The 12,187-nt window shown below is 40.3% G+C and overlaps 1 protein-coding gene across 7 annotated transcripts in view; it reads right to left on the bottom strand.

Annotated features, from left to right (window-relative positions):
* Nucleotides 1–12,187, bottom strand: part of KYAT3 (kynurenine aminotransferase 3) — a 63,213-nt gene that overhangs the window by 37,535 nt on the left and 13,491 nt on the right. For 3 of the 7 annotated variants that reach the window (XR_009735360.1, XM_061411351.1, XM_061411345.1), the window contains exons 3-4: nt 2,017–2,076; nt 713–771 (exon numbers count right to left, since the gene is read on the bottom strand). Coding sequence is in view for 6 of the 7 variants with exons in the window: in XM_061411351.1 (XP_061267335.1) it covers nt 713–771; nt 2,017–2,076 (119 nt within the window). In the remaining variant the exon portion in view is untranslated. Of the gene's footprint in view, nt 1–712; nt 772–2,016; nt 2,077–6,996; nt 7,156–12,187 lie in introns of all 7 variants that reach the window. The other 4 variants (XM_061411348.1, XM_061411349.1, XM_061411346.1 and 1 more) reach the window with 2 other exon arrangements.

Genomic DNA, 12,187 nt, shown 5'->3' with positions numbered 1-12,187 from the left:
GTCTTATAAAACTGAAAAATAAGATTTAGTCTTATAGATCAAAATAAAATTAATGAGTTCAAGACAATTTTACCATCTACAAAATGACTTTGTCTAGAAAAATGATGGTTGAACCAATAAACTTAATGTTTCTTACAAATCTCAGTTCCATGATGCCCATATTTTAATCACATTTTTTTTTTCCTCAACCATCTGCTGCTGCTGCTGCTGCTGCTAAGTCGCTTCAGTCGTGTCTGACTCTGTGCGACCCCATAGACGGCAGCCCACTAGGCTCCTCTGTCCCTGGGATTCTCCAGGCAAGAATATTGGAGTGGGCTGCCATTTCCTTTTCCAATGCATGAAAGTGAAAAGTGAAAGTGAAATTGCTCAGTCATGCCCAACTCTTATCGACCCCATGGACTGCAGCCTACCAGGCTCCTCCGTCCATGGGATTTTCCAGGCAAGAGTACTGGACTGGGTTGCCGTTGCTTTCTCCGGCTAGGTTCTCTCATTAGAGAGTAAAGCTAACAGGAAAAGTTCATGCATTAAGAAGGTAAGTTTCACAAGGTCATTACCCAATTTGTCCCTTTCTCTGTCCATTTCCAGTGCCTAGCACAGGGACTAGCACATTGGCTAAGAGAATAAATAAGTGTATGAATCATTACTTCCATTTCCAATGAAGGGATGCAAAAAAACTTTACCCAATTATTATTGTTCACTGTAAGGTACTCACCATATATTGCTATCAAGGCCTTCAATTCGTTTTGCATTTTTGAATCTCAAAGACATTTTCTGAAATATATAAAATTGAAGGGGTTTTAGAATTTTTTTCATCAAACAATAATGCCAGAAAATCATGGGCAACTATTTCTCTTCACTACTGGCACCATAGAAAAAGCAGTACCATAGAGAAAAATGTTAGATGCCATTAAAAAATCCCCAAGAGGAATTCATCTCCCATCTACTGTTCTAAATAAATCAATTTAAAGGCCTGAAATGTACTGAAGAGAAAAATGATGGTACTAAAAAGAAGTCAGTTAAAACAATATCTTGAGTCATGCTCTGAAGATCATTTTAGGTCAGGGGTATCAACACTTTCTCAAGTAAGTTCCTTATATGGCATACAGGAAGCACCAAAACAGATGGTTTCAAGACTACTCAATAAGGATTTCTAAATAATAGTAATAATAGGTAACATTATTGAGTGTGTACCAGGCACTATTCTAAGGGTCTTAAGTAATTAACTCCGTTAATATTTACAACAACCCCATGTTATGGTTCTATCACTAGCCATAATTTACACATGAGGAACGTGAGGTACAGAGAGGATAAGATCAGGTAACTTTACATCTGCCCAAGTTCATGAAAGCAAGTAGCATTTAAACCTAAACAGATTCAACTCAAGATCTGAACCCAGGTAGTCTGACTTCAGAACACATACTCAGCACTGTTTCCGCACACTGCCTTTTGCAGAAGACATTCTAAAAGAGACTACTAGAATGTTGCCTTTTAAAAAAAAAGTATATCAGACATTTAGGTCAGGTCTACTCACATTAAGCAAGCGTGACATATTAAAAGCTAAAATTACAGCAAAGCATTCAATTTTTTAGTTCTTTAAGATTCTAAAAGGAAGTTTACATTATCTCTCAGAAGCATGGAGCTATCTTTGATTTCATTGTTAATAAGCTGCTGAAATAAAAAATGATTGGCAGCATTTTTGCAAAGATTTTCTTAATAGAATAGTAAAGTAATTTGAAATCAATCTAGAAGGAAGATAGTGATAACAGTTATTAAATAGACCATTGTTCTCATTCTATTCCAATAATGGAACCAAGAAATATACCTTTTTGTTTTTCTCACATATTTTTTTTTAATCTTTGAAACTCCACTGAAGTAAATCACATGCAGATTCTCCAGAGGCTAATGTGCCTTCCACAATGGCATTATGATTAAGTGCCCACCTGAACATGATGCTATTTTAGAGACTACAATTATAAAACTAAAAACGCCCAGAAAGATAAATAGAAAAAGACTAACTTTGCCGTGCTGCGTGGCAGGTGGGATCTTAGTTCCCCAGCCAGGGTTTGAATCTTCACCCTGCTTTGGGAAGGCAGAGTCTCAACCACTGGACTGCCAGGAAAGTCCCAGAAAAAGATATCTCAACAACTGTCTTTTTCCATCTCTAAGAAAAAAAAAAAATTTAGTATTTATTTATTTAGCCTGCGCCAGGTCTTCCATCTTCTTTGCGATACTGGGGATGTTTAGGTGCAGCACATGAACTTTTAGTTGCAGGATGTGGGATCTAGTTCCCTAACCAGGGATCGAACCCAGGCCTGGTGCATTGGAAGTGTCTTAGCCATCGGACCACCAAGGAGATCCCTCTAAGAAATTTTTAAATCTTAATGATTTATTCAGCATGTGCCTACAAAGTAAAGATTCATACATAGAAGTAAGCAGAGTCTATAGTAGATAATTTAGACTAAAAAGTCCAATTTTACCTAAATTATCTAGATAAAGTCAAAATGCATTTCAGATTTAATTTTCTTTAAAATTTGTGTCTAGAACATTCTGATCTATCAAATATTCTATAGTCTTCTCTCACAAGGTTCATATGTGATCCTTCCTCCACACAACTGAGCTTTCTATACAAATGTTTCTCAGTCCTTTTTTTTCTTCTGGTCACCACTTTCCAATCACGGAGACTTTTTAGACATTTTTTCTAAACGTGCCTCCCCATTTCTCTCATTAAATGTAAAGGAATAATATTTTGTCAGACAGAGTTGAGCTTTGGATGATCAGAAAACACTGCAATAGCCAAGATTGCTTTCACCTGCCAAGCAGCATTTTTCTCCCCCTTGGGGGCAATAATGCCCCTGTTAATAAGGCATGCTCTACATTCAATCTAATCCCTGGTTTCCACAACCTTGTCCCTTCACTCCACTAATTCCTATTCCACCTGCCACCTTCAGTTCTCAAGTTAGACTCCGTTTCCTCCAGAGACCTTCTCTGATTCCCCAAGTCAAGGTCAGGTGCTCCTCTGTGCTCCCATGACACGGAGTATCCAGCATTTACTACAAAGCATGGTCTTTTTTATCTGTTTGCATTTCTGATTTTCGTCCCTTAGACTGTTAAGTCCTCATGAGGACTACTTATAGCTTGTTTGCACTGATGTGTGTATTAATTGGATTTTTCTATACGGACAGAACCAATAGGATGCACATATATACAGTGATTTATTTTAAAGAATTGGCTCTCAAGATTGTGGGAGCCAGCAAGTTCAAGCCCTGCAGAGCTCCAGCCAAGGAAGAGCTGGTGTTGCAGCTGAAGTCCAAAAACAGAGACAGAATTCCCCCTTCTTTGGGGATCCTCAGTCTTTTTCTCTACAAGTATCTCTTGACTTCCTACTTTTGCATTCCAGTCCCCTATAATGAAAAGGACATCTTTTTTGGGTTAGTTCTAGAAGGTTTTGTAGGTCTTCATAGAACCATTCAACTTCAGCTTCTTCAGCATTACTGGTTGGGGCATAAGCTTGGATTACTCTGATATTGAATGGTTTGCCTTGAAAACAAAGAGAGATCATTCTGTCGTTTTTGAGATTACATCCAAGTACTGCATTTCAGACTCTCTTGTTGACTATGATGGCTAGCCCACTTCTTCTAAGGGATTCTTGCCCACAGTGGTAGATATAATGGTCATCTGAGTTAAATTCACCATTCCAGTCCATTTTAGTTCACTGAATCCTAAAATGTTGATGTTCACTCTTGCCATCTCCTGTTTGACCACTTCAGTTTGCCTTGATTCATGGACCTAACATTCCAGGTTCTTATGCAGTATTGCTCTTTACAGCAACAGACTTTACTGCCATTAACAGTCACATCCACAACTGGGTGCTGTCTTTGCTTTGATTCCATCTTTTCATTCTTTCTAGAGTTATTTCTCCACTAATTGCCAGGAGCATATTGGGCACCTACCGATCTGGGGAGTTCATCTTTCAGTGTCCTGTCTTTTTGCCTTTTCATACTGTTCATGGGGTTCTCAAGGCAAGATTACTGAAGTGGTTTGCCATTCCTTTCTCTAGTGGACCACGTTTTGTCAGAACTGTCCACCATGACCCATCTGTCTTGGGTGGCCCTACATGGCATGGCTCATAGTTTCATTGAGTTAGCCAAGGCTGTGGTCCATGTGATCAGACTGGTATTGTGGTTTTCATTCTGTCTGCCCTGTGATGGAGAAGGTAAGAGACCTATGGAAGCTTCCTGATGGGAGAGACTGACTGAGGGGGAAACTGGCTCTTTTTTTGATGGGCTGGGCCATGCTCAGCAAATCTTTAATCCAATTTTCTATTGATGTGTGGGGATGTGTTCCCTCCCTGTTATTTGACCTCAGGCCAAACTATGGTGGGGGTAATGAAGATAATGGCGACCTTCAAAAGGTCCCATACATGCACTGCTACACTCAGTGCCCCCAACCCTGTAGCAGGCCACCACCGACCCATGCCTCCACCCGAGATTCTTGGACACTCACAGGCAAGTCTGGGTTAGTCTCTTGTGGGGTCACTGCTCCTTTCTCCTGGGTCCTGGTGCACACAAATTTCTGTTTGTTCCCTCCAAGAGTCTGTTGCCCCAGTCCTATGTAAGTTCTGGCAGCTCTATGGTGGGGTTAATGGCCACTTCCTCCAAGAGGGCTTATGCCACACCCAGGTCTACTGCACCAAGAGCCCCTGCCCCTGCAGCAGTCCACTGCTGACCCGTACCTCCTCAGGAGACACTCAAATACTGTTCTGTCTCAGTCTCTGTGGGGTCTCTGTGTCCTGGTGCGCACAAGGTATATTTGAGCCCGCTGAGCGTCTTTAGTGGGTGTTAGGGTGGGCCCTAATCCAACACCAATGGTATCCAAAAGAAAAGGGTAAATGTGGAGACAGAGTGGCACACAGGAAGAATGGAGCCTGAAGGTGAAGGTAGAGGTCAGGGTGATGCTCCTGTGAGTCAAGAAACACCAAAGACTGTCAGCAAATCACCAGAAGCTGGGAGACAAGTACGGAACAGATTCTTCCTCAGAGCCCTCAGAAGAAACCAACCTTGCCAACACTTTTATCCTGGACTTCTAGTGTCCTTAACTGTTCGGTAATACATTTTTGTTGTTTAAGCTACTTAGTTTGTGCTACTTTGTTAAGGTAGCCTGAGGAAACAATTATAGCAGGGAAAAAGTAAAAGATACCCAACGATGCCCAGAAATGTCAAGATTCAGCAGTAGGGGCAATGGTCACTGTCTGAGAGTTATTGTCCAGATTAGGTCCAATATTAGGAAAATAAAATAAACCTGAAATACTATCAGAGATTAAACAGGAGCCCCCGTTGTACAATGGAACATCTATAGGGCCTGTATCATTTCTGGACAGCTAACTTCACGAAGTGACTTCTGTTCCCAGATAGATGAATGCCTGGTATACATATACCGAATGTTACATAATAAATGCAAAGCTGCTGGTAAAAGCAGTATCTTTTGCTGTTAATGTAAAGCTGAAAAACTGCAGTTCTATAGAATCACCACTAGGTGCCACTCTTGGCAGAGATAAGAAACAGCTCACTGTTAGTCTGTAAAGTATTTTCTGTACCTGTCAGAACAGCTCTCACCAGGAACCCTGGTGCTCTACTGGTGGGACTGCAAATTAGCACAGCCACCATGGAAAATGTTAGGAGGTTCTTTTAAAAATGAAAAATAGGACTACCATACCACATTCATATATGTGTGCACGCTCAGTCCCTAAGTGGTGTCTGACTCTTTGGGACCCCATGGACTAGCCTGCCAGGCTCCTCTTTCCATGGGATTTCCTGGGCAAGAATACTGGAGTGAGTTGCCATTTCCTCCTCCAGGATATTTTCCCAACAGAGGGGTCAAACCTGCATCTCCTATCACTGAGCCACCTGGGAAGCCCCAAAACTAAAGCCGCAAGTCACCTATGAGTATTTACCTGAAATAAACAAAAGCACTAATTTGAAAAGATATACATACTCCAATGTTCACTGCATCATTATTTACCAATGGCCAAGATAAGTGTCCACTGATAGATAAACCTCAGACATGCAAGATGACACCACCCTTGATAAAAAGTGAAGAACTAAAGAGCCTGTCGATGAAAGTGAAAGAGGAGAGTAAAAAAGGAGGCTTAAAGCTCAACATTCAGAAAACTAAGGTCATGGCATCTGGTCCCATCACTTCATGGCAAATAGATGGGGAAGCACTGAGAGACTTTATTTTTTGGGCTCCAAAATCACTGCAGATGGTGACTGAAGCCATGAAATTAAAAGACGCTTGCTCCTTGGAACAAAAGTTATGACCAACCTAGACAGCATATTAAAAAGCAGAGACATTACTTTGCCAACAAAGGTCCATCTAATCAAGGCTATGGTTTTTCCAGTAGTCATGTATGGATGTGAGAGTTGGACTATAAAGAAAGTTGAGTGCCAGAGAACTGAACTATGGTGTTGGAGAAGACTCTTGAAAGTCCCTTGGACTGCAAGGAGATCCAACCAGTCCATCCTAAAGGAAATCAGTCCTGAATTCATTGGAAGGACTGATGCTGAAGCTGAAACTCCAATACTCTGCCCACCTGATGCAAAGAACTGACTCATCTGAAAAGACCCTGATGCTGGGAAAGACTGAAGGCAGGAGGGGAAGGGGATGACAGAGGATGAGATGGTTGGATGGTATCACTGACTCAATGCACATGAGTTTGAGTAAACTCCGGGAGTTGGTGATAGACAGGGAGGCCTGGCGTGCTGCAGTCCATGGGGTTACAAAGAGTCGGGCACAACCGAACTGAACTGATAGATAAATGGAAAAATAAGATGTGGTATGTGTGAATACACACACACACACACACACATAGAATATACTCAGCAATAAAAAAATAAATAAAATCTTGTCATTTATAACAACATGAGTGGATCTAGAGGGCATTATACTAAATGAGGGTTTTCCCTGGTGGTTCATATGGTAAAGAATATATATGCCTACCAGGCAGGAGATATGGGTTCGATCCCTGGGTCAGGAAGATCCCCTGGAGAAGGGAATGGCAATTCCTTTCAGTATTCTAGCCTGGAAAATTTCACAGACAGAGGGTACAGTCCATGGGATCAGACCGAGAAAGACAAATACCCCATCTATATGTGGAATCTAAAAAAAAAAAACAAAAAACAAATGAACAAAATAAAAACAGTTTCATAGACACAAAGAACTCCCAGAAGGGAGAAGAGGATAGGTGAAGGGGATGAAGAGGAACAAACCTGCAGTAATGCAGTAAATAAATCATGAGGATGTCATGTACAACATAAGGAATATGGTCAATAACATTGTAATAATGTTGTATGGGGACAGATGGTTACTATACATTGTTGCGATCATTTCACAATGTATACATATGTCAAATCATAATGTAATATACTTGAAACTAACACAATAGTGTATGTCAAATACAGCTCAACTTGAAAAAAAAATGTCTATTGCAATGGTACTGGAATAGGAAAGTTTGGAAAGAAGAAAAAAAAACTTAACCCATTATCCTAAGACTCAAAGATGCTCAGGTCAACTGTATATTATTTGAGGGTCTTGACTGGAAGATCTGATGCATTTAAGTGGGATAGGACAAATGTAGAAAAAAAAAAATGGTGAGCTCAAAGTGTGAAATCAAGGTGGCTGATAACTATGACTCACAGGGTAGTCAAGTGTAAAACAGAAAGAATGCAAGAAAAAGCCAGAAACAGAAATAACAGAGTTAACGGATGGAGAGGTGAAGACAATAACCAGGCATGAGAAGCAAATGGATTCAAGTATTTTAAGACTAGGCTGGACCAGAAAGGAAGCACCCATGCAATGCATACCGCTTAGTGTGACGCCAGGTTGCTGGGGTAGCCTAAAAATCTATTATCTTTTAGATCTATGGGTTAGTTAGTCACGTACAGATGTGAGAGTTGGACCATACAGAAGGCTGCACTGAAAAATTGATGCTTTCGAACTGTTATGCTGAAGACTCTTGAGAGTCCCTTGGACTGCAAGGAGATCAAACCAATCAATCCTAAAGGAAATCATCCCTGAATACTCACTGGAAGGACTGAAGTTGAAGCTGAAGCTCCAATACTTGATTTGAAGAGCTGACTAATTGGGAAAACCCTGATGTGGGAAAGATTGAGGGCAAAAGGAGAAGAGGGTGACTGAGGGTGAGATGATTGGATGGCATCACCAACTCAATGGACATGAGTTTGAGCAAACCCCAGAAGATAGTGAAGGACAGGTAAGCCTGGCATGCTGCAGTCCATGGGGTCACAAAGAGCTGGACACAACTTAGCAACTAAACAACAACTATGGTGATGACACAGTATCATTTGCCTTCATTTCTTAGCACTTATACAACTTCCTCAGTGTCTTTTGTTTAAACACAGATCTGTTTAAAAAAAAAAAACTTTGTGTCTTTCCCTTTGGAAAGATTAATTTATTGACACAGTACAAGTTTGACAGTCCATTAGAAATTTGGTTGTTCCCCAATATGACTTAAAAAAATAAAACAAAACCCAACAACAACAATAAAATACTTGGTTATGCTCTTTCCTAGCTTAGAAAATGAGAAGCAGACAAATGCAGAGATGCTCTGCTGCTGCTGCTAAGTTGCTTCAGTTGTGTCTGACTCTGTGCGACCCCATAGATGACAGCCCACCAGGCTCCCCCGTCCCTGGGATTCTCCAGGCAAGAACACTGGAGTGGGTTGCCATTTCCTTCTCCAATGCATGAAAGTGAAAAGTGAAAGTGAAGTCGCTCAGTCGTGTCAACTCCTAGCAACCCCATGGACTGCAGCCTACCAGGCTCCTCTATCCGTGGGATTTGCCAGGCAAGAGTACTGGAGTGGGTTGCCACAAAACTATACAAATCAGATCTCTTAGTTGCAGAGACAGAAACTCAATCTGAACACTTCAGGGGAAAAGCGAAATTTCTTAGAAGGCTCATGTTACCATGAGATGGTAATTGGTACAGCCAGACTCAAGGGTAACATTGAAACCAGAAACTTAATCTTCATCAGGGTTCCACTTTATCCACTTTTCCACACAATCTCAGCCCACTTTTCTCCACAAGAAACAATACATGTTTAGACTTCCCAATTTCACCACCATAGAGTGACTGAGAGCTTTCTCTGGTGCCAGTCTCAAAAATCCTAGGGAAAAGCACTGAGTGGCTTACCTTTGGCTAATGAATCATGGCCTTTCCCCCTGCCTCCCTCCCATTTAAAAAGTACTATAATAAAATGCCTGTCAATACAATGATGAAAAGATGAGAGAGAGCAGTGTGGAGGAAGATCATGACAGAAATGGAGATGCAGTCAAATGATAATTTTTTTTTACATACTTAGAGCACAGACTGGGGGATGCCACTAGCTCATTATAAAATCTCCAGAGACTCTCCTCAGTCCATGGAATGTACCTCACATTCCAACCTGGCATTCAAGGCCCTTAATCCCTTCCAGCCTTCTCTCCCCCTGCCCTGCTGTTTCATACACAGTGATGCAAGAGCACAGGACCTCTTGCCACTCTAATTATCTTCAGTGTGTTTCTTTTCACTTGCTTGCAATCAAGTTCTTTCCTCTGTTCGAGATGATCTACTTAATAATCCCCCCTATGCTTGGCTCAAAAACGACCTTCCCAAAGACATCTGCATCCTAATCCTTGAAATCTGTGAATGGTACCTTATAAGGTGATACATATCCTTACATCCTTGCAGATGTGATTCAATTAAGGATCTGAAGATGGGGAGACAATTTTGGATTATCCAGCTGGGCCCTAAATTTCATCACAGGTGTCCTTATAAGAGGAGGCAGAGGTAGATTATACACACACAGAGAAGGCCACGTAAAGATGGATCAGAGACTTATTTGGAGATGCCGGCCATGAAGATTAGGGTGATATGGCCATAAGACAAGGAGTTACAGCAGGTATCAGAAGCTGGAAGAGGCTAGGAATGGACTCTCTCTAGGGGGCTGGGGGGACTGTAGTCCTGGTAGTAGCTTAATTTTGACTCAGTGGATTCTGATCTTGGATTCTGGAGCCTAGTACTGTGAGAGTAACTGTCACTGTAATACAATCAAGTTTGTGGTAATTGTTATAGCTGACAAGACAGACCTTAGATTGAACATCTAAGCAATGTTCTCAGATTCTAAGTAACTTTTCCTTCCTCTATTCTCCCTCTGACCTCTCTCCCCCTCATCACAATTTCTATGGTACATGTGTAATGTCTGTTCTCAGGTTTTCTTTTAGAACCTGAACTGTGTCTCATGTATTATCTTTCAGGTTGCCTAGAAAAAGAGTACACATATATCTGTATATGTATCTATATATTTATATTCAAGTCTTAGATTCTCAGTAAAATATATTTATTGAGTTATCAATAATTTTGCTTGGAAATATACAGTACAATGATTGAAGACACTGACAGTGTGACTAAAGAAAATTACCAAACCCTCCAAGGCTGCATATTCTTACCAGTAAATTGGAGAAAACAAAACAGTGCTAACAATATACAGTTGTTACAAGGATTAAATAAGATATCATGTAAAGCACATGGTGATCACCTAAAATGTTTATTATTATTGCTTGACTTAAAAATATATAAAATCTATTATGATATTATAGGAGATCAGATATGTCAACCCAACCCATGCTACTTTGGCATAAGGATCATTGTGAAATAAAGGAAATCGTGAAGAGGCACACACAACAAAGGTTTCCCTGATGGCTCAGCAGTAAAGAATTCGACTGCAATTCAGGAGATTCAGGTTTGATTCTTGGGTAGGAAAGATCCCCTGGAGGAGGAAATGGCAACCCACTCCAGTACTCTTGCCTGGGAAATCCCATGAAGAGAGGAGCCTCGAGGGCTACAGTCCAAAGGGCCACAAAGAGTCTGAAGTGACTGAGCATACACACATAAGAAAACGTTTGCCCTCTCCCTTCCACCTGGATGAACAGGACAATTCTTAATCACCAGAGATAACTGAGATAGCACCAGACTCTATAAGACAAACCTTGTTAATGTAACCCCTGTTTTTATTCCTAAACTCTTTTTCCTTTGTCGAGTCCCTTCTCTACAAATCTACTGTTTTTTGTTAAGATGCTATTTATAAGCTCAATTTCTAATGACTCCTCTGAGGTACTAATTTCACTGCGTTCTCCTGTGTGTATACACAACATGTATGATAAACACTTTTTGTTTTACTCTTGTTTTAATCTTTCTTTTCAGTCTAATTCTTAGGGCCTCAGTCAGAAAACCTAGGATAAAGGTAAAAGTTGATTTCCCCCTCCCCTATAATATCTTTCAGTAGGCTCAAATACCTCTTAAATAGTTGCCAGGTAAGTCACAAAATTAAAGTGTTTGCAACATGTTATTTTACAGAAGACTTTTATTTAGAGTACATAAATACACATTAAGAATAGACAATTCAATAAGAAAGCAAACAATCCAGTTGAGAAAGGGCAAGAATTCTGATAGTCACTTCACAAAAGGCATATGAAAGGCCAAAAGGCACATATAAAGATGCTCAACATCATCAGTCATCAGGGAAATGCAAATTAAAACCACAATGAGCTTCCACTAGATACCCATCAAAATGGCTAAAATTATAGATACTGAATGTTGACAAGGATGTGAGGCAGCTAGAACTCTTGTACAACCTGAGACTTGTACAACCCTGGAAGAAATATGAAATGATACAACCACTTTGGAAAACTGCCTAACAATTACTTTAAAAACAAATTTAAAGCTACCACACAACCCAGTGATTCCACTGTTAGGTATTTAAACAAGAGAAATGAAAACCTATGTCCACACAATTACATGTACTCAGTGTTCATAATAACTTTACTCAAAATAGCTAAAACCTGGAAATAATACATAAGTCTATCAACAGGTGAATGAATGGTTAAACAAACAATCCATCCATACAATAGGATTCTTTTCACCAATAAAAAGGAATGAGCTCAAAAAACAACACGGGTCACTTTAAAATCATTATGCATGTGAAAGAACCCATACACAAATGAGTATATAGCACATGATCCACTTAGATAAAATAACAATTTTTAAAAAGCAAAATAATCTATGGTGACAAAGAGCATATTAGCAGAGTGACAAACGAACTGTGAAGGAACATGAAGCATCTTTCAGGGGTGAT

Source organism: Bos javanicus, chromosome 3, assembly GCF_032452875.1.
Source record: "Bos javanicus breed banteng chromosome 3, ARS-OSU_banteng_1.0, whole genome shotgun sequence".
In the NCBI taxonomy this organism is placed as follows: domain Eukaryota; kingdom Metazoa; phylum Chordata; class Mammalia; order Artiodactyla; family Bovidae; genus Bos; species Bos javanicus.
Note: the sequence above shows the minus strand (reverse complement) of the source record. Positions and strands in the feature narration are given on the sequence as shown.